This window comes from Anopheles funestus, chromosome X (assembly GCF_943734845.2).
Source record: "Anopheles funestus chromosome X, idAnoFuneDA-416_04, whole genome shotgun sequence".
Classification (NCBI taxonomy): Eukaryota; Metazoa; Arthropoda; class Insecta; order Diptera; family Culicidae; genus Anopheles; species Anopheles funestus.
Window position 1 is genome coordinate 8,378,106 of NC_064597.1, and position 20,020 is coordinate 8,398,125.

Here is a 20,020-nt window from a genome sequence, read left to right on the forward strand (position 1 = left end):
ACTGCGGGACGCGTGGAAAATAGAATACGAAATTAGAAGAATTTTAATGTTTAAATTGAATTACATTTATATTAGTATCATTAGAAGAGGATGCAAAGTTCTTCTAGCAAAAAAAATACAAATGAAAAAGTCAACAACGAATAAAAAAACAATTTAAATTTTAAATTCAAATTTAAAAACTCATTCAATCGCAAATAATAAAACAAAATTGCAAAGTTCGAATCAATCAATGTTTACACAGTTTTAATAAAGATTTCGTTCTCCAAAATGTGACAAAACATCATCAACCTGACAAACGTCAATGCTTTTGGGAAAGAATGGATTTAAATGCGGCGCAAGCTAGGAGCTGTACTGAGAAGAGCTTTGCAAACGGTGAAGATGCCCGAGAAATGCTTTCCAGTTGCACATACCTGCGGTGGCATTATTTCGAAACAGTTTTAAGTACAATCAGAATTGATGGTTTACTGATGATTGCTTTATTGTCTGCATTTTGAATGTATAACATAGAATCAAAACACATATGGCCTGAGAAGTAGACAAATTATTGAATTTAGATGGAAACGTATAAAATTGTTTGTAGAGAAAATTACTATTTGCCCCCTTTTATATTCTTCTTCTTCTTCTTCTTGGCTTAACGACCTTACAGGTCACGCCGGCCATTTCTGGCTTACTAGACTTATTTTACCACGTAGCCGGATAGTCAGTCCTTGCTACGGGGGGACGGTCCGGATGGGATTTGAACCCGGTCCGGCCGTGTGGACTGGCGCCGTTTATCACATGCACCACCGGGCCGCCCCTTTTATATTATATCATATAATCTAATCTAGTAGTAACGAAGATAAGAATTGAAATTAAAATGCCATATCCAATACCTGCAATAACAAAAAAAAAAAAAAAAATAGTCCCCTAACACCGATTTAAGATTAGAAGTTCTTATAATGATTTATGACCATCTCTTTTCTGTATGATACAACTTAAAAGCTGACTTTAAATGTTATAAGTTTACTCTTTTTAAGGAGGTAAAAGGCATTTGTTTTATCAGCCAATGATCAATTTCTTCTTACCCGGCCGGAACAGTTTTAATTCAATAATTTGAACATTTCCTAAACATGATCATGACCCGCGTGACCTATTGGGGACGTCTGAGGAGGCACCCAGGGAGTGATTCCTCATATTAACAATTTTGCTCGTATCTCAAAGAAAAATATTGTTCGCCTGGTGCATATCTCGAGCGCTTGCGCTGTTTTTAAAACTTGTCCTTAGCTGATCGCAGTAGTTCCATTACCTTAACCGGATCGCTAGTAGCGTATATCGTTGTAAAGAATGGTTCACGGACACGCATAAATACGTTAATACGTTTCTCCAAGCCAATGGTGGATGGTACGAGTGCCTGACGTCCTTCCAGATCGGCGGCCTGAGCCCGTTCCAGCATCACCCGTATGTCCTCGTTGTTGGGTTCGATCGTGTTTGCAAAGCGCAGATTCTGCAGTGCATACTCATGCCCACAGTACACCTTCGTATCGTCCGGCAGCAAGGACAACTTACCGATCAAAGCTTCGTACATTTGATCTGGTGTGCCCTCGAAGAAACGACCACAGCCGGCGAGGAAAAGTGTATCGCCGGTAAAAACGGCCCGCTCCTGGTCACTCTCGACGTAGTAGCATATGTGTGACTTTGTATGGCACGGTGTGGAAAGGCATCGTACTCGCAGGTTTCCTATCTCAAACGTGTCGTCCTGCTTGACCGGATGGGTCAACCGTGTGATTCGCTCGTCGTCTCCACCATATACAGACAGCTCACCCCAATCCGGGTTCTGCCGGAAGCGCTGGTACAGACCATCGTTACCACCAGCATGGTCCCAGTGATGATGGGTCGTTAGCAGCTTGTTCAGCTTACAGTTTTGCTCCTGTACGACCTCTAGTACACGGTCCGGTTCGACGGGATCAACGATAGCCGCTTGTCGCGTTGCATTACACATTACCAGGTACATGAAGTTATCCTTCAGTGCCGGTATCTTCGTCACCGTCATGCTCGCCATTGCGTCCGTTTGTGTAGACCGTGGTCGGCGTTGAAGGCTCAAGCTAGATACTGCAAAAAAAGAAACCGTGACTTAACAAGGAGGCGGGTTTTTTCTTCCTTCTCCACAGCCGGGTGGATCTTACCGGTGAAGTAGAGTGCAGTGAGTCGCTGAGAAATACGATGCGGTAGAAAATTAAGCAGCGACATACAGATGCGTAACACAAAGCAGTAGAGAAAACAGATAATGACTACAAACAGTATAACGAACCGGTGGAAGCGGCAAATAAAATGAAAGCGTTCGGTGTTTGCAATAGTTTTGTACAGTCACTTGGCAAAGGGCAACTTACATCGTACGTTACTCGTGATGCGTCGTTGATAAAAAGACTTGTGTGTTTTTTTTTTCTTGATAGATAAGGCGGCGAATTACGTTGTCCTGTTGACCCCGGTTGTATTGCAAGATTTTTTCCCTGTTTTTTGACAACACACTCCGGCTAGATCAGACAAGTTGTCAATTGCAGAATCAAAACATCAAAGAAAACGCAACCGAAACAAGATTAAATAATTGAAGTAATGTAATGTTTTGTAATGGATTTAATAGTTTGAAAAGAAAACTTAAGATGCTTTTTTTTTCTAAATTTTAAATAAATAGAAAACGGATTTGGCGGCTAGGAATTGTTAGAGAGAGAGAGGGAGAACGTTACAGAGTGTAACGCATACGCATGCTTACTTACCAGGGGTTGGCAACTCGAAATGGAAAAGAAATTATAAAAAGATAGACAAAATTAAAGTGCTTTCGTGTAAATAGATTATTATAAATTGAGTTGAAGAACATAAATATCTAAGTTTCATTCTTTCCTTACAAATCATTTAATTAAATGGGTGGTGCTGGCTCCACACGACAGGAAACGGGCTCAAATCTCATGCGGACCGTCCCTCCGTAGTAAGGACTGAGACATGGCCGGTCTGGCCTTAGAGGTCGTTAAGCCAAAAAAAAGAGAGAAGGAGGAGAGAGAGATAGAGAGAGGGAGTGAGAGAGAGGATGAGAAAGAGAGTGAGAGAGAGAGAGAAAAGACAGTTTAAAATATGTTGTAAGTTGCTTTAGTTGGATCAACTGGAGCTCCTCCTGCTGGAGATTGGATACAGTCCCGGACCAAGTGTCGTAGAAACGGATTATGAACTCTTGCTATGGGATTGAGAATAGATTCCAACCAATTTTCGCCCAGTATTCACCAAATATACATCGTAGCTATGATGTTGAAGAATTGGGCAAATAGTACAGTAATGAATAAATTTCAACGTACCTCCGACAACAGTCGAAAGCTGTTAAGTTTATTAAGTGCAAAGTGTGATACGGCTTTTATTTAATAACAGACATCAGGAAAGTTTAGCCATTTCTGTATACGACATACAAATTCTGTAATAAGAATTACAAAAAGGTGATTAATAAATACGCAACACGTCAGTTGTGGAAACACATATCAACAGCAGGTTAGGTAGGATCATAAGATGCGGAAGATGCGAAATTCGTACTGATGATTGGTGCCGTTTGGCTGATGGATTTTTTTGGAGGGAAAGAAATGATCACGAACGATAATAACGAGGATAATAAACCACAACTTATATACACGGCCCAAAAACATGGATATTGGTTTGCTTAAACAAATCGTTTATATATTGACTAATAAACGTTGTAACAAGTTATAGGAAAGAAATTGTTTTCATAGTTTTACCATTCTTAACTGGATGCTCAACCGGTTGACTAAAATAAGAACATTTTTGTGTACGTTCCATCATTTTTTGTTGTTGTTGTGTGTGTGTTTCCCGTACAGTAATTGCATTTGTGGTTTTTTGCAGAATTGCGTAAGGTACCCTCCGCCATCTTTCTTGCGTTTGTCACTCTAATAGTACCTTAGAAATAGCACCATTCGGCCTCAGTATTTCAGTAGTTGCAGTGGTTCGCTCGTTGGTGTTTCGATCCCTAAAAAAAGGGAATTAGATATGTGCTGGAAGTGGCTTATATGGTACGGGGTATCCTAAAGGGCCTTACCCCTGGAATGCTGTCGGTTCCGATTTGTGTCTGATCATCACCTCCAAAGTTAAAGACAGTCTTTTGCGAACGTGGCCAAAACGTTGGCGGTGGGGACCGTATCATGTGTTCATGTACCTGTGGCAACGCTAGTGGATCGGTTTCCGTTTCACCATTAAACTCCTGCTCAGTGAAGAAAACAAAGGTATATACATCGAATCATTAGGGTTCTTGACATACAGGAGATACAATCTTGCTAGATACATACATCGGACATTAATATCAGTATAGCGTCATCCGACTCCGTATCGTCGATAACGTCCGTCACATTGTCCCGACTGGCAAGGACCTTCTGTACGAATGGGTTATCGTTCCGCGATAATCGTAGGCGCGTTACCTCCAGCTCATCTGACTTTTGGAACTTCCCCGGCGATAGACTCAGCATGGAGAAGGAGGGTGATGACTTTCGCTGGCAGCCTTTGCTAGTACAGTTGTAGGTAGAGACTATATTGCGGGCAGTTGTTGGAAGATGAAATTTTTGGAAAACAAAACGACATAAGATCAGAGATACTTAGGCTATTCAGAAAGACTTGTGATGTGACTCTGTAACTCTTCCCTAAGTGTCTTCATATCAATATAGGGATATAAATCATCCACACACGCATGCACACACATACACACCTGAAGGTTCCGATCTAGCTCGACAGTTCATCTCGCGATGGAACATAATATCCTCAAACTTGATGATTTTCTTCATCTTCCACATGTTGGAGATGAAGTGGAAAGGCTTCTTGCGGGTACTGCTACGGCTGATACGGAGCGTTTGCTGCTGCCCATTGCTGTTGGCGTACTGTTGATTGTTGGCATTGCTGCTGAGAATACTATTGTTGAAGGTGTGATGGTTACCGATGCTGCTGGTGGTATGGTTTTTGCTACCTCCGCCACTGCTGTTGACGTTCATAGCGGTTCTTGATTGTTGGCGGGACTTTTCACCAAACGGGGGTCCCGGTTTCAATGGCACTGTTAACAGATGGTGTAGTTACGTTTTCCTGCTGACTTACGTTTGATTTTGGCAAAAAAAAACCAGCTAACCGTCCCGTGCACGGTATGTAAACATAATTTTCACGCACTGGCGTTGCTTGCACTTGGCAGAAAAAGGCGATTGTTGCCAGTGTGCTGCTGACAGGGCCTTCCTTTTCACGATGAGGTCAGACCTGCGCAATGGAAAGCATGTTGCGTGTGTACCGAACAGTCAGTAGCACACCTTTTGCTGCGCCCAGAATTGTGTCGTGCTGTATGTATGGGTGTCGTGTAGGCTAATGCTCTTCTGGGAGCTCGCATCAGCTCGCATTATACCGAATATCTGGTTCAGGATGTGCAGGACATCAAGAAAACGCATGGTTTTGTTATTTGAGTAAAATTTCGTTTTTATTCAACAATGTCATGTTGGAGCACACAGTTTTATACTATTTTCTTCCTCCCCCGTTTGGGAAGATGCTTCCTACGCATCGTTATTCGTGTGATGGTGCGTGCATAGACATTTGTCTCCAATTATGCACATTCACTACCCAGAACCATTATCTGTCTCCAGCTGCCTACGCGTCTCCCAGTCTCCGTGTAAATTGGGTAGGAAAGGTAACTACAGCATTTGGTTAGTGCGCTGGAAACGCAAACCACTGCGAATGTACTGAAGAGAGATAAGTCGGAGATCCTAGCGAATAGCTGGACTTGGCGCCTGAACGGAAGCGTGGGCAAGAAATTATTCTACATGGAATTCTTCTAATGCGTTACATTGTGCGTTACACAGCAGGTCATGGTTTTTTTTTGTTCAAGATGAGTTGTGACTATAATGATGATAATGATGAGCATAATGGTAACGTGAAGGACGACGTGTTTTTGGGAAGCTCACGATGACATGCAAATGTTTATTTTGTTCCACCTTGCTGAGAGGTAATGGAGCACAAAATGACAACAAAAAGACATTTGGAACGCTTGCAAAAAAAGCAAAAACAAAAAAAAAAATGAAATTACTAATGAACAAGCCTAATGTGAGGCTGTTGTCGATGGTACATATTACCATGTAGGCAGCCAACTACATGTATTCCACCACATCGAAAGATGTGCGTTAGACTGACCGGAGCAAAGACAGTCTGCAAGAACAGCTTCGCTCTAGCTGGCAGCTACCATGTAATCTTCACCGTCCGGCTGCTCCGTAACGCTCTTGGCAGTTTTCGTGGCCTTTGGTCGCTTTTTTCGCTCGAAAAGCGTTTCCTTTTTCGCCTTGCCGTGCAGCCGCGGTCGGCTTTTGCCATCGAGCTTCGGCAGCTCGTCTAACGAGCGCAGCTCGTCGAGTATGTTCTCCGGTTCGCGTTTCGCCGCACCGGCTGTGGTGGTTTCAGGTACTGTGGCAGCTGCCGGAGACGGGTGGGATGGTGGTATCGCGGGCAGTGGTTTCCCACCACCGTCCGTACCGATGTACAGTGGGGCATGGTGCGAATATGCCGGATCGTTGGAGATGTTGATGTCCGCAAAGTCACGGAAATTGGAGAACTGTTCCTCCTTCTGTGGTTTCTGCACGAGGTACGCCAGCTGGGGCCGACCGTGCCCATTATTGCTGTTATAGCCAAGGCCATAGAAATCGTCCACAAAACCCTTGCTCGGGACGTCCGTGTCGTAATAGAATGTGCCACCTGTAAGTACGGAAGCGTTAGTGAACAACACTACTACAGGGTGTACAGTAGAGATGTGCAAAGTGAGTAAGAATGAGCTAGTGAGTTGAAACGTTGTATTGAACGAGTTTCGTTCACTCACCACGAGGAGTTCGAGCGACTCTTTTTTCACTAACTCACTCATGAGTGTAAGTATGTAGCCGTGGTGAGTCGAGTCGCAAAAAGAGTAAATATGTGAGTTGAAACGAAAATGTGCGAGTGAGTTGAAATGAAACGTTTGAAACACATGAGTTAAAACGGAATACATGTGTAAAATACGAAAACTAGCCAAATGAATATACTGCTCGCTCTGTATAGTAAAAAAATTCAAAAAATTTGAAAATTTCATAAGGCTATAACCTTAGCTTTTTTTCGGGAAATTTAGCAAAATTTATAAATTGCTTTATTTTAATGCAAATTTGTTGCAATAAGTTTCTTTTCACTCAAATATTGCTTTAAATTAAAAAAAGAATAAAAAATCAGAAAAAAAATTCAAAAAAATTTTCCACTCGAAAATTTCATAAGGCTTACCCCTTACGATTTTTTTGGGAAATTTTGCAAAAAAAATTAAATTGTTTTAATTTAATGCCAATGGGTTGCAATGAGTTTCTTTTCACTCAAATAATGCTTGAAATAAAAGAAAGAGTGAAAAATATCAAAAACATCAAAAAATTCAAAAAAAAAAAATAAAAATTTTCCTCATTTTTGCACCAAATTTTGCCTATAACTCGGTCGGTATCCAACGGATCGCCAATCTTTAACCTGTGGTCGATAGATGCCACCAATGGCTACATTTTCTTCTTGGACAGCCATGCCCTCAGATGTCTGTGCCAGAAGTTATTCGAGGAACCAAGTTCCTTACCCTGTTTGAGAAAATGTAAAATTTTCCTCATTTTTGAGCAATGTAGCAAAAATTTTAAATGTGATATATTTTGATGGGAATTTGTTGCAATAAGTTTCTTTTCACTTAAATAGTGCTTTTAATTAAAAAAAAGAATAAAAAATCAGAAAAAAATTTTAAAAAATTTTCAACTCGAAAATTTCATAAGGGGTACCCCTTGCCATTTTTTAGAGAAATTTTGCAAAAAAAATTAAATTGATTTATTTTAATGCCAATTGGTTGAAATACGTTTCTTTTCACTCAAATAATGCTTTAGAGAAAAAAAATGATAAAAAAAATATTTAAAAAAATAAGAAAAATTGATAGTTAGGCAGAGCGAGCTGAATATTCAATTGGCTAATTTATTGTTTAGATGTATTTCGTTTCAACTCATGTGTACTCATGTACATGTGTATGTGTATGTGGGTTTTTTTATGACTCCGAAAAGAGTCGTTAAACGAGCTGACTCCTAATAACGACTCATTCACACTGAGTTGACTCACTAAAAAGAGTTGTTATTCTCATCGCTAGTGTACAGGTGCGTGAAAGCATACCTTTAATAATGCCGAAATCGCCCGAACCGAGCAGGGGTGATGCCAGTTCGGATGCGGTCGGTACACCGGCCCGTAGCTTACTGTACCGCTGGTCGATGGCCGCCTCCGTCGACTGATAGTACGGCCGCGAATGGCCCAACGGTGGGATGTTGCGGAAGAAGGTGGGATAGATTTTTTGGGCCGCCGGATGATGTTCTACATCCGGCTGTACCTGAGATCGCGTACCGCCGCCATTGCGGCTACTCGCGGAAGTTGCCTCGATGTCCGCGCGCAGTTTCCCTAACTCTAAAACTTGTTTTTCCGGTACGGGCAGCGTTGGGGCGAATGGCTCCTCATCGGTGGGTACGTCCGCAGGAAACAGATTGCCACCGTACAGCGACAGTGGGGTGAATGACTCTGTAAATGGCAATGATTAATGGTGTTGGTTACTTCGTTTGAAGGTTTTTTTTTCTTCTTCTTCTCTTGATGCGGTGAATGTAATGAAATAAAATTGTCACAAAACTTGGTTCAGTTGTTGTCGAACATAACGCGCTACAATAGCCTGCACCGGTTTTCTAGTGGCCGGATCATTCCATGCTCAAAGTAACCAGATCAATAGAAAGGTACTTTCAAAACAAAAAAGCCTTTACCAATAATAAGAAGGTGTTAATTGTTTTTTTTTTCTCGACAAAATCTAAAAATCTAAGGTAAAGGTTGTAAAGCTTCCCAGTAATCCACAGGTGGAGTGCGACGCCAAGCGAATGGCTGAAAAGACCTTGATAGTTTGACTAATAGCTTAAAATTATAGAATGGTGTCCCGACCCTTTCAATCCCGATAGTATTCACCTGACGACAGTTCAATCATATTTCCTAGAGCAAATGAGCAAACGGAAAAGAAAAAATCCTCACCACCTGAGTGTGAATGAAATAAGAAATGTGCTTTTTAAAAGAAAAAAAAAAACACCATGAAACATTAAATTAATGATTTTGTATTAATTAACGCTGCTCACTGATCCATCGCTATGACACAATAAGATGGATTAGAGTGCGAGGAAAGGGAACCTCAACTTCGATAGTTATCGATGGGGCGAAAAGAGAGAGCGAGAGAGAGAGAGAGCTTCGTGTACTACGTCACTCGGGGGACGGCACACCTTGAACGAATTAGTGTGGCATGCGTTAAGTAATTCAAATTCACTGCTCAGGTGCGCACACCTTCTCTATATGCCCCGGGTGTGTAAAAAGGAAGTTTGACAGAACACACGGCCTCCCCCCCCCCCCCCCGTCCAATTACTCGCTAGAAGGAATTTCTCAAAAAAAGCCCTTTTTTGCCACGGTTCGGTGGTTTGATCGTTAATCAAGCGAATAACATCGCTTCGTAATATTACGTTCAGCCCTCAATAACGGACCGTTGTTACCGTTTGTTTTTTTCCGTAGTTATTACGGATCTGCCAGACAATCCTCCAAACCCACCCACCCCCCACGTCTTGTGCCAAGACAAGCAATTGTGCAACGGACGCCGGCGAAAGGCATCGAATGCGGTGCGATTGGTTTTGAGTAAAGGGGGTTTTTTTGCGCAATTCTTTTCGCTAGAACCCGAATCGCAATGGTAATCGAAACAAAATCATACGAAACAAACAAACTAAGCATAAAACAAAAAAAAAGGTGGATAGCAAAAAAAAACGTAACCGCACGCGTTTACAAATAGCGAAACAAACGGCCCTCGGATAAGCTCGATGCTATACGGGCACGAAATCACGAACCCCCGCTTGAAATAAGGGTACAAAATCCCTGCCTAAAGTAGCACAGTGTAAAACACGGATGCGGAAAAAGAGTTTTACCGAGCGAAGGTTGGCGTAATAGAGCATTGGAATTTTTGAAACAAAGACACAATTTTTACGTCTAGACGTAGTTGGTGGTTTTATACAAAGAAATGTAAAACATCAGTTTTTATGGTTTTTATTATTTGGATAGAAAATATGCTTTGCAAGACGAAGACCAAACCAAAGATCTGGTGATAAAGTCCCAGAGACTTGCCTAACATTTAGCCCCGAGTTGTTGGTGGGTTTTGAGGACATGATCGTTTTGCATTCTGCCGAGATGCTTTGGCATTGGCTAAAACATTAGCCATGATAGTAATCAAAATTTTTGTCCAAAGTGGTTGAGCTAAAAGTTCGTACGCCTTTAGGCAGGTAATGGCGTGAACTTTACGCGGGCCCGTAATGCTACGACTTGCTCAAGGTTAAAGCTCACGCAGCGACTGGTTGACGTTGAACTCCTGCTGGAGCTGACTTCCGCCATACGCACGCCGACTATTATGGTAACCCCCATAGGCTTTATGCTTAGCTTATTCCTTATCTTTTATTCTTCATAGCTATGTATTCCCTTCGGTAGATAAAAAAAAGCAAAAAAGAGCAAAAAAAAACAAAAGCTCAATAAAAGGTGTTGCGGACGAAAAGCGAAAGTGCGCCGGCTGGCAGTTAAGGTTCTTGCGGATCGCATTGAATTTAGAACGACCGATTGGATCTAGCCGTTGGGTTTGCGAATGTTGCAGGGCTTGGAAACCTGTTTCACGTTCAGCTGGCAACTCTGTGGTGAACCGTTTCGAGCTACGATCGGGTCGGGTTCAACATTCACCGTTTCCGGCAAAGTAGCATTTATACCAGGGTGTATATACAGTGGTGGTCAACAATATAGGGTTACTCTGTCACGATGTGTCACATTTTCACATGAGATATTTGTTTCGTTTAAATCTTTTTGAAATTGAAATGAAAGAAAAAGAACACGGCAGGACCTGGGATCAAGTCCCATTCGGACCATTCCGCCTGTAGCAAGGATTGAGTCTCCGGCTATGAGAAAATAAAAAATCTAGTAAGCCAGGAATGGCCGCCGTGGCCTTTTTTTTGTTAACGGGGAGGGAACCGGCCGCCGTGGCCTTAGAGGTCGTTAAGTTAGCAATAGAGAGAGACATTAGAAAGAAATACTTTCGATCTGAAAAGCAATGTTTTCCAATATTATAGTGGGGCATACACCAGTGGTGTATGTAGTAAATGGCGTAGGTTCCACACGACAGGACTGGGTATCAAATCCAATCTAGACCGTCCCCCCTGTAGTAAGGACTGACTTTCCAACTATGTGGAAATAAAAATTCTCTCTCTCTCTCTATCTCTTGTTGACTTTTAACGACCTTTAAGGTCACATTGGCCATTTCTGGCTTACTTAGACTTGTTTATATCACGTAGTCGGATAATCAGTCCTTGTTACGAGGGGACGGTCCGGATGGGATTCGATCCCTGGTCTAGTTGTGTGGCCGCCCCAAAAGACTAGTAAGCCTCAAATAATCGGCATGACCTGTAAGGTCGTTAGACCAAGAAGAAATTAACTTTCCAAGAGTTCCAAGCGATCGTTAGGCCAAGTGAAGAAGTGAAATTTAAATTCTGATAAATTCTAGCTACTTTTAACTAACGAATTCTTTACCTACTAATACTACCAAAAAAGAATTGGAACGCATGCATTTTATAAAATCGATACGAGTGTAAATAAACTGCAACTATTATTAGTGACATTTCAAGTAAAAACAGTTTTAAATGTCACAAAAAATATTTAACCGGAGCGGGTCCGGTGGTGTATGTGATAAACGGCGCCGGCCCACACGGCAGGACTGGGGTTCAAATCCCATCCGGACCGCGTCTCCCCGTAGCATGGACTGACTAACCGGCTACGTGGTAAAATAGGTCTTGATACGGCCAGGCCGTTCTAACCGAGCAAAAAGAAGAAGAAGAAGAAGAAAAAGAAAAAGAAGAAGAAGAAGAAGAAATATTTAACTAAATTTCGTTTTTTTCGTAGCTGAACTTAATTTAATGTCCACCACTGTATATATTAACTTTTATCCATTTTTCTCATGGTACCACTTTCAATCAAGAACCTTTTTGAGGCCAATGTAATCCAAACTGGAACTAGAATATTTAGCTTTAAATTTGCTTACAGAAGAGTGTGTTTCTGCTTCTAGAAAAAAAAGTATATGTCCTCAATGTTAGCATCTCCAGCATAGTATGATCTCTAGCAAATGATGATGAACAGTAATCGGAAATGAGTGATCAGCTACTTCCCAAACCGACCGTGTACCACGGACATACACAGCATCACAGGCAGGCCAAGGGTAAATGGTACAAAATATTAACCACCATAATTGTAGGGGGGTTCGTTCGTCAGCATTCACAAAAGGTGCCATGTTTTTCCTCGTTTACGTGAATGCAGCACAACAAATGCAACCCAATTTGGCATTATGCAGCGGTCGCGGGTACAATTGAATCCGCATGACGGTATAGAACACACACACACACACACACGTCGCTCGTTGGAGTAAGGTTGAGAAAATTGGTCCCCCAGAAAATGTGTGACAGTGGGGCTGTCAGAGCGCAACTGATGGTCGGGTTGTCTATTGGGTTGGTTTTACGTGGCGTGGCGTGGTGGAGGTGGAGGTGACCGGGTACTTGCTGTACATAGAGCGGAGACATGACAGTAGAAGGAGGCTTTGTAATGGTTCCGTGGGTGCGAAACAGCCACATGCAGCTGTGATGATGTGTTTGCCGGTGTGTTTGTAAAATAGGAGCAATATGAGAACCGCACAACAAAAGCCCAAAGAACACATGAAGGTCCAGCGGTAGGCTTTTCAGTTTCACTCACTATTGGAAGGTTATTGTTGTTTGGAGTTGTAAAGATATTGTACATTAACCGTTGGTAGCATTTTGGGAAGTGTTGCTTTATTTGCTCAGCAGCTTCGAACTACCGTCTTTGTTGGATGGAGTAGCGGCTTGAGCTGGTAGAAACTTGGAGTCAGACACAGAAACAGATGCAGCTGTACGTTTAAGTAATCGATTAGCTTGAAGCTTGAGGAGTACCTCTCACTGATGTACATTTGAAGCGTCTGCCGTTTACCATAAATAGTAGATGAGTTACTGCTGCTCTCATCTCCTTCTTCAGCAGTCATCTTGCTGCACCTCACCGGTTTTGAAGATTTCCCCATAACGGTTTTTGCGGAAAACCGTCCCCGCGTTGATGACTCCATGAGTCACTCGAACCTTGGACATCGTATCCACATAAACGGGCTGTCCATTTACAGCATTGCGATCAGCAAAATCGATCGCGTCATAGAAAGGCAGTGTGAATGATTTACACGGCTCGTCTAACGTAACATAATAGTGTACTCCACCTAGCTCCTAGCTTCACTTGACTGCACGTGTAAATATGCGTCTAGTGTCTAGTGCACGCAACATCTCTCTACCTCCTTATTACGGCAAGTGTTTTTGGGGAGTGGGCTCCCCAAAAATCGCACACACCGTCTGCCGGTTTGCTCGAAGATGGTTACGATACCACGAGACGACTGGACAGATGACGGACGGATGGCAACAAAAAAAAAACCGAAGAAGAAGAAGAAGAAGAAGAAGAAGAAGGAAAACACACGCACAAAATGAGCGTAGCGAAATAGAAATGCCCGTCTGCTCATGATAGTGCACACGATGTGAAAGAGATAAATCGAGCGCATGATGAAACAGGAGGCAGAAAGGGAAAGGGAAGAGGAGATGGGAGAAAGGAGGCCATCAGGCAGACAAGAGTGTCCCCCCCCCCCGCCCGGGTGGGTAAAAGAAGGTAACGAAAAAAAAAATAACAAAAAACATGCCTATTATGAAACAGTAATCCACTACTTCCCTACCCGCTAGGCTGGGGTTTTGCTGTTTTCTGCTGGTTACAGCTTTCCCTCCCAACTCACGCGGTTTGAAGTTCCGCGTCGGAAGTTTTGGGTTTCGGCAAACCCATTAGCCCCTTGGCTAGGTCTTCACATCTCCCAGCAGCTACTCTGTTTTTGGTAGTCATCTTTCCCCAAAAAACTACCTCAGTTCAAGAGTTCCTCAAAGAGAGAGAGAGGCGTTACTGAGGATGTTTAGTCTTGGGGAGTCTTGGGGAATGTTTTGCTGCGGAGTGTGGTTAAGACTTTAGACATTGGATATGGCTTTCATATACAAGTTGGCAGTATTTGAAAGTGATATAGCAGTTTCCTGCACAGTTTCCCAGTAGCGAATGGGACGCATCATAACGCATGTACGTTACCTATGCGTTACAAGTACCTCCGGAGCGAGTTGAGTGTCCAAGTGGAGAAAGTCACTTACAGGAAAAAAGGAAAAACCAGTAAATCTGGATCGGTTTTGTTTCCGTACGATAGGGTGAGGGACGAGGTTCTCCTGTCCGGACTTACCATCGCTAGACGCTGATTGATGGTGGCTGATTGTGGATTTGGACGATCTGCCGTCACCGTCAACACGGGAAGCAATGACGACAAGCAGGACACAGGTGAACCGGTAGTAGCACATCGCAACACACACACGTTGAAGTTTGCTTTGCCGTTTTAAGCCGGTTGCATAACCTGCAACTTGCTGACCAGTTGCAGACTACAAACCGAACCGGGTTGGGGGTAGGGTAACGACCGCGCTGGAACAAACACACTGTGCTGGAGATCTTCCCGTACGCTAGAATACACCACTGGCCGCAGGTTGGGGCTTTCACGTTCCAGGTTGAAGGTTTGTACGGGGTGACGCTCATTCGCCGACACGCCGTCACCTGTTTGCTGCCGGTGTAGAACTCGGGTAACGCTCGGGCTGTGTCCACTGGCAGGACTCTCAGGTCCTCCGGTGGACCAGTCTACGTAATCTGGTCAGTAGAACACTTGCGCAGCCCGAACCTCAACTCATCGCTTCCCGCCCTCCGCGTGTGTGTCGAAACAATTGAGAACACAGCCACCAAAAACCTCAAACTCCACAATTTCCGGAAAACACCAACAAAACGGGTTACGTTAAAAAACCGAAAACGATAACACCGAACAAACACCAGAACCCCCGATGCGCGAACTGCGATCTTACCCACCCGACGTACTATGCCAATCTGACAGTGTGTTTACTTTTCCTGCCCGCACGCTCAATGAATGAGAAAAACCACTTTTCACTTTCTTCAGACGACAAGCGGAGTTGGTTTCGACGGCCAGAGCGTTCGGTGCTCGCTTGCTACCTACCCGTACAGACGGTGTTTGCTTGGAGTTTGTGTGTGTGTGTCTGTTTTTTTGTGTGTTGTTTTCGCTTTGGTGGGAGCGTATACACTCCGCTCCGAGCATTGAAGTTTCGGCAACCGTCTCACGCGGTATCGCACTGAAGCTGGGCGCACCGTCATACACCAGCACGCAGGTCTCTACATGCCGTGCCGTCCATTTCGTGGACACACAGGGCACGGAGGGTACTGTGCGCTGTACGATAGCACTCCCCGTTTGGGAGACTTCAACGCTATGCCAAACGGGGTTGGGGGCCCGATATTGTGGCGCTCCCAGGAACTTACAAATGATGTCCGGCAGCTTTGTCGAATGGGGGAGTGTTTGAAAGCTTGAATATATATTGCTTCAAGCGTTAGAATAAGAACAGTATGAGAAGGATGTAAAGTTGATCCCATCAATCATTGAAGCTTCAAACTAGAAATAGATCTGAGCAATAGATCTGAGAGCTAAGTGTGATATGCTTTTATTAATCTTTATATAAAGCTTTTTAAATTTAGTTCAGTTACTTCACTTTATAATTTTATCCTCAATAAAATGTGTATTCTCTAAAGAAATTGTTCTCTTTTCTGGTTGGATCTTGTCTCCTTCAGTACTGGATGTATCATTTTGATAGATTTGTGAGAATAGCGGCTCTTCAAATCGACGGTGGGACCATATAAAAATCGTTTATTATGAGTCACACATTTTATAGCAGCTTTATAGCGAGCAGATATCACAATTCTAATAAAAATATTTGATTCTAATTGGGGAAATCCTATTTAAAATTAACTTTTCTTCATGTATTCTAATATCTCCCGACTCCATGCTCTCAAAGTTCGACGTACGGACTTCGGCTCTTCGTAGGCTCTCCGTAGCAAAGTTAGACATAAACCTATAGGTCATGAAGACAAGAAGAAGACAAAGGATCTATTGTATCTAGTCTTTTCTTATATTTCTGAATGACCCAAAAAACTTTTTGGGCCTTTAAATTTTTTTTTGTTACCCAAAGTTCAAGTAATGGATTTCCCAAAAACCAAACTTTTCGATTTGAGGATATTTTTTTTTCTTCAAATTTTGTGTAATTTTGCCCATGTATTCTAACCACCACCTGAGCGCTAACTCCTCCACGGCAGTAGCAAAAAACCCGGCAGATCCATGCAGATTTCTGTGTCTTTGTGTTTTGGTGGTGTTTTGTCGTGTGCTCCAAAGTGAAGGTGTTTTGAGAGAGTTGCTCGTGTGCCAGCAAGAGCGATCGATCGCTGCGACTCGCAGTTGGTTTGGCACGAGCGCGCGTGCGACCCAAAGTGCATCCCCAAGTGCCGCACAACACTGCTGAGAGCAGGAGACGTTAGCGCGAGATGACGTCGACGGGCGTTTGGATTACGGCGAGGGGGGTTTTCGTTGCAGTTCTGCACCTTAAACAACCCGAAAGCGGGCAACGTTATTTTTTCTCTCCCCATTTTTTTTTTGTTTCGTGGCCATGTGACATAAGAGGCAAACCTCGAAACGGTACAGTTTTTTCCGAATCGTTCATTCCCTCAAACTAGCGCGACTGTGTTTAGCTTTTTCTTTTTTTTCTTCTTTTGGCTTTGTTGTTGCTTATTTTTTGGCGGGAGGTTAGCCGTGCTTTTCGGTTTCTCTTACCATCGCTGATTTTTGTTGTTTTCTTCTATTTGAAGCTTCTCTCGCTTACATTGCAAACCCCTTCTACCTACTACGAACCTCCCCATCATCCCCATTCACCCCTTCTCACTTTTCCTCCCCTACTCATGGGGCTGAATGAAGATGGTAGGCATGGAAGCGCCACACCGAAGATACGGTTACGTCTTCGCTGATTGTTTGTTTGGGAGTTTTGGGGTGTTTGGGGAAACACCCCCCACGGGGGGTTGGGAAGAGGGGTGAGAGGGACCGATAGAGCACATGGCGCCAAATAGTACAAGTTGCGCGGCGCTTGTTTCTTTCTTTCGCGCAATTTTGTCTGTGTGGTTGTGTGTTTGTCTTGTTGCGCTTGCCATTTAGTCATTGAGCGGTTTGCAAGCGAATGATCACAACAAAAAAATACACAAAAATCGAACGAAAGTAACACAAGGAAATAGAGCAAGTAGGTAGGGGTAGTTTAGTGGGTGCAAAAAAAAAATAATCGTATCGCACACACACACACCTACATAAATAAATTTGAAGTTTATCACGAAACCAGAATAGTGTACAGAGAAGAATAGGGAGAAAACAGACGGTGAAGCAAAAAAAAAAAGGTAAGAAATTGTTGGTTAATACAGCAAAACCCAATCGGCCAGAATGGTTATGGCTTAATTTATGAGCATGTTGCATGGCCCGATCGGAAATTATGCCAATGCATTGGTATGACTCAACAGTTGGTATGGTTTTTGAGAAAGCTATAGCCTTTAAGCATATTGGCTTATTCTATTGCAATCAGCTTGTTTGTGTTTTTTTGGGTTAAATGAACGATTACGTTATTGATTATGTGTTGAAAATTACTCGCTTTTTTATGAAGGGTTTCTTTTTTTAGAGCTTTTTTTACTCTTTCCTAGTTTGTTATACTTATTTTTTTTTATTGTTTTTATTATTATTTATTATATTTATTCAAAATATTTTTTTTTGTTTTTCAATAAGATTATTAAATAATTAATATTATTATCGTATCATTTTTCATTACGGCGGCTTTCAAAAATAAGCTTTTAAAAGAGCTTTTTGGTGGAGGGGGGTGAAAAGAAAATTCCACCCCTATTTGTATGCGCAAGCTTTATGCAAAGTGCAACATAAACGAGCGCAGCTTTTCAAACATGAAACGTTTCATGAAATGTTTCACAACTAAAGCTTTTAACCTTTGTGGTTGGAAGAATGCAATTATTTTCATACGTTTGAAATTGTTTTTAATAAGAAAATTTTCATTAAATTTGAAGAAACCTATATTAAAATTCAGTTACATTTATAGATTACTACTTTAGAAAAAAGGAAACAAAGTTTAAAAAAAAACAATTCTTAGTGAATATTCAAATAAAAACTCTTAACCCTTGTGGTACAGTGATCTCAATACTTTTGCAATTTTAAATTAAAAATAAATATAATAAAAAATATAAAATACAATATGAGACAATTTTTCATGATTCCAACATTTTTATTATTTTAATTCAGATTTGGTAGTGATTCGAATACCACTTGTTGCGATACATAAAATATGCTTTACATAATTTTAGAACCCTTACATTACGCCAACCCCCATTAAAATGCATTCTCGCATTAGAAAGATGTGACACAACTTTTTGAAAGCAATTTTCCCGGCACCGAAGGGGAAAATTTTTCGGGGTTCGCTCTCACAACGCTGCGATCGTTTGCGATCGAAGAAGCCACTGTTAAAGAAATGTGATACGTTTTGCTCGAATGGCGAATGCAACGTTTTCGGTGGAAGGTGTCGGGTTTACTGGCAAAAACAGACAAGTCGGTGTCAACGGGGAAGGATGATTTTGATTCAATGGCTCACACGCTACACTGTATATCCGGTACAATGGCGTAGAAAAAGAGAAGAAAACAAAACAAAAAAAAAAGAGAAAAAAAATTGTGTAAAACTTTATATTGTCCTGACTGGCTTGCTGGCTGGCTGAAGGTTTTTGTTGCCATACTTTACCAGATCGAATAGTGTTTCGTGCCAAACAATATCCCACGCGAAGGAATAGAGCAAAACGTACCAGATCGGATCGGTTTGATCGTGTTGGTCCGGGTGTCCCCGCGGATAATCACCTTTGCAGCACCGTCCTGAGGAAATCTTTCCATCTTCGACATTAATATGCCACTGGAAAACCGAAATGTTCTGCTGCTGCTGTCTGAAGTCGGTTAAAGTTTCCATGAGAAAATAGATAAGCAATCAGTATGTGTTCATTGACAAAATTAAAATACCAACAAAAAAAAATAGAGAGAATACATAAATAGATCGTGAGATAGATTCACTGTAACAAAAAAACGTCACAAAAATATAGAAATATGATTTTTTGTGCTGTAAGTAATACAGTTTTTGAAGCATTTTTTTATCTTCTTGTTATCCACATGCCTTTCATGAACGTAAGGATATCTATTTTCCCATGCGGGAACATCGAGGAATTTATGTATTGCGCGCCGCAGACAATGGGGTTTGGATGCGCCCAGCATCAGAACACCCACCATGCCGTGGAGGCGGTCGTTTCGACAACACAACCTGGCTTAAGGACAACCCGCAGCGCAATCCGGGCACTGGTTCGGTTGCGCCTGAGGGCGGATGCACACTGGAAAACAATTCCTCTGGAGCAAGGATCACCGTAGCTCAGTAGCTTAAAGACTTGCATTTGGGGACGATCAAGCGGGTTTTTATTTATTCTCTTTTCGGCTCTCAAATTTACCGCTGGGTGGTCGTTTTGATTGTGAAGCAACATATAAGGGTGTGAAACTGAAACGATACGCCACAAAGATGGTGGATGTAATGGTTGTAAAGATGGAAGAAATTCCTTGAGGAAGAAAAAAAAACCGCCAGAGTTGAGTTGACATTCTTTCCAATAGTGTCAAGTCATCGACGGCAAGTTGGTGGCTATTTGAAAGTTTGAAGATTTCCACAAACTCCCTGCTGTTTAGCGCCTGTTTGTAACGATTTTATTGTTAGGGTCGCGCGACATACCTGAAACGCACCAAGTCGCAAGTACCTGCGAATATCTTGAGTGGTTTTTGAACTTTACTTCTTGTCTCTCACGGTTTAAACGTTTTCCCCCTTTAGTCGTTCTTAGTCACAGCAAGCTATTA

The 20,020-nt window shown here is 42.3% G+C and overlaps 3 protein-coding genes across 7 annotated transcripts; all 3 read right to left on the reverse strand.

The window, feature by feature from the left end:
* Positions 1 to 453: 453 nt before the first annotated feature.
* LOC125764304 (hydroxyacylglutathione hydrolase, mitochondrial) lies at positions 454 to 2,817 on the reverse strand. Of its 5 annotated transcripts, none has more exons than XM_049428446.1 (3): positions 2,367 to 2,817; positions 2,163 to 2,267; positions 454 to 2,088 (listed from the first exon to the last, which is right to left on the reverse strand). In XM_049428446.1, exons 2-3 carry the CDS (start codon positions 2,224 to 2,226, stop codon positions 1,247 to 1,249), a joined length of 906 nt encoding a protein of 301 aa, XP_049284403.1. In that variant the 5' UTR covers positions 2,227 to 2,267; positions 2,367 to 2,817; the 3' UTR covers positions 454 to 1,246. The 5 variants fall into 5 exon arrangements, with proteins under 5 accessions (XP_049284403.1, XP_049284412.1, XP_049284394.1 ...); XM_049428455.1 differs by having other exon boundaries at positions 2,163 to 2,187; positions 2,367 to 2,721; XM_049428437.1 differs by having other exon boundaries at positions 2,163 to 2,817.
* Positions 2,818 to 3,664: 847 nt separating this feature from the next.
* Positions 3,665 to 5,255, reverse strand: LOC125764364 (uncharacterized). Its single transcript, XM_049428533.1, has 4 exons — positions 4,727 to 5,255; positions 4,314 to 4,549; positions 4,067 to 4,228; positions 3,665 to 3,997 (listed from the first exon to the last, which is right to left on the reverse strand). Exons 1-4 carry the CDS (start codon positions 5,004 to 5,006, stop codon positions 3,959 to 3,961), a joined length of 717 nt encoding a protein of 238 aa, XP_049284490.1. The 5' UTR covers positions 5,007 to 5,255; the 3' UTR covers positions 3,665 to 3,958.
* A 191-nt stretch (positions 5,256 to 5,446) lies between these two features.
* Positions 5,447 to 15,232, reverse strand: LOC125764279 (uncharacterized). Its single transcript, XM_049428347.1, has 3 exons — positions 14,417 to 15,232; positions 8,188 to 8,583; positions 5,447 to 6,735 (listed from the first exon to the last, which is right to left on the reverse strand). The coding sequence occupies exons 1-3, from the start codon at positions 14,529 to 14,531 to the stop codon at positions 6,215 to 6,217; spliced, it is 1,032 nt and encodes a 343-aa protein (XP_049284304.1). The 5' UTR covers positions 14,532 to 15,232; the 3' UTR covers positions 5,447 to 6,214.
* Positions 15,233 to 20,020: the final 4,788 nt, after the last annotated feature.

Coding starts and splice junctions, on each gene's coding strand:
- LOC125764279 (XM_049428347.1), bottom strand. CDS start 14,531: ATGTGCTACTACCGGTTCACCTGTGTCCTGCTTGTCGTCATTGCTTCC. Junction 8,584..14,416: donor TCAATCAGCGTCTAGCGATG/GTAAGTCCGGAC, acceptor TGCCATTTACAG/AGTCATTCACCCCACTGTCG. Junction 6,736..8,187: donor CGATTTCGGCATTATTAAAG/GTATGCTTTCAC, acceptor CCGTACTTACAG/GTGGCACATTCTATTACGAC.
- LOC125764364 (XM_049428533.1), bottom strand. CDS start 5,006: ATGAACGTCAACAGCAGTGGCGGAGGTAGCAAAAACCATACCACCAGC. Junction 4,229..4,313: donor TACTGATATTAATGTCCGAT/GTATGTATCTAG, acceptor TTCACTGAGCAG/GAGTTTAATGGTGAAACGGA. Junction 3,998..4,066: donor GAACCGACAGCATTCCAGGG/GTAAGGCCCTTT, acceptor CCCTTTTTTTAG/GGATCGAAACACCAACGAGC.
- LOC125764304 (XM_049428446.1), bottom strand. CDS start 2,226: ATGTCGCTGCTTAATTTTCTACCGCATCGTATTTCTCAGCGACTCACT. Junction 2,089..2,162: donor CACTGCACTCTACTTCACCG/GTAAGATCCACC, acceptor CTTTTTTTGCAG/TATCTAGCTTGAGCCTTCAA.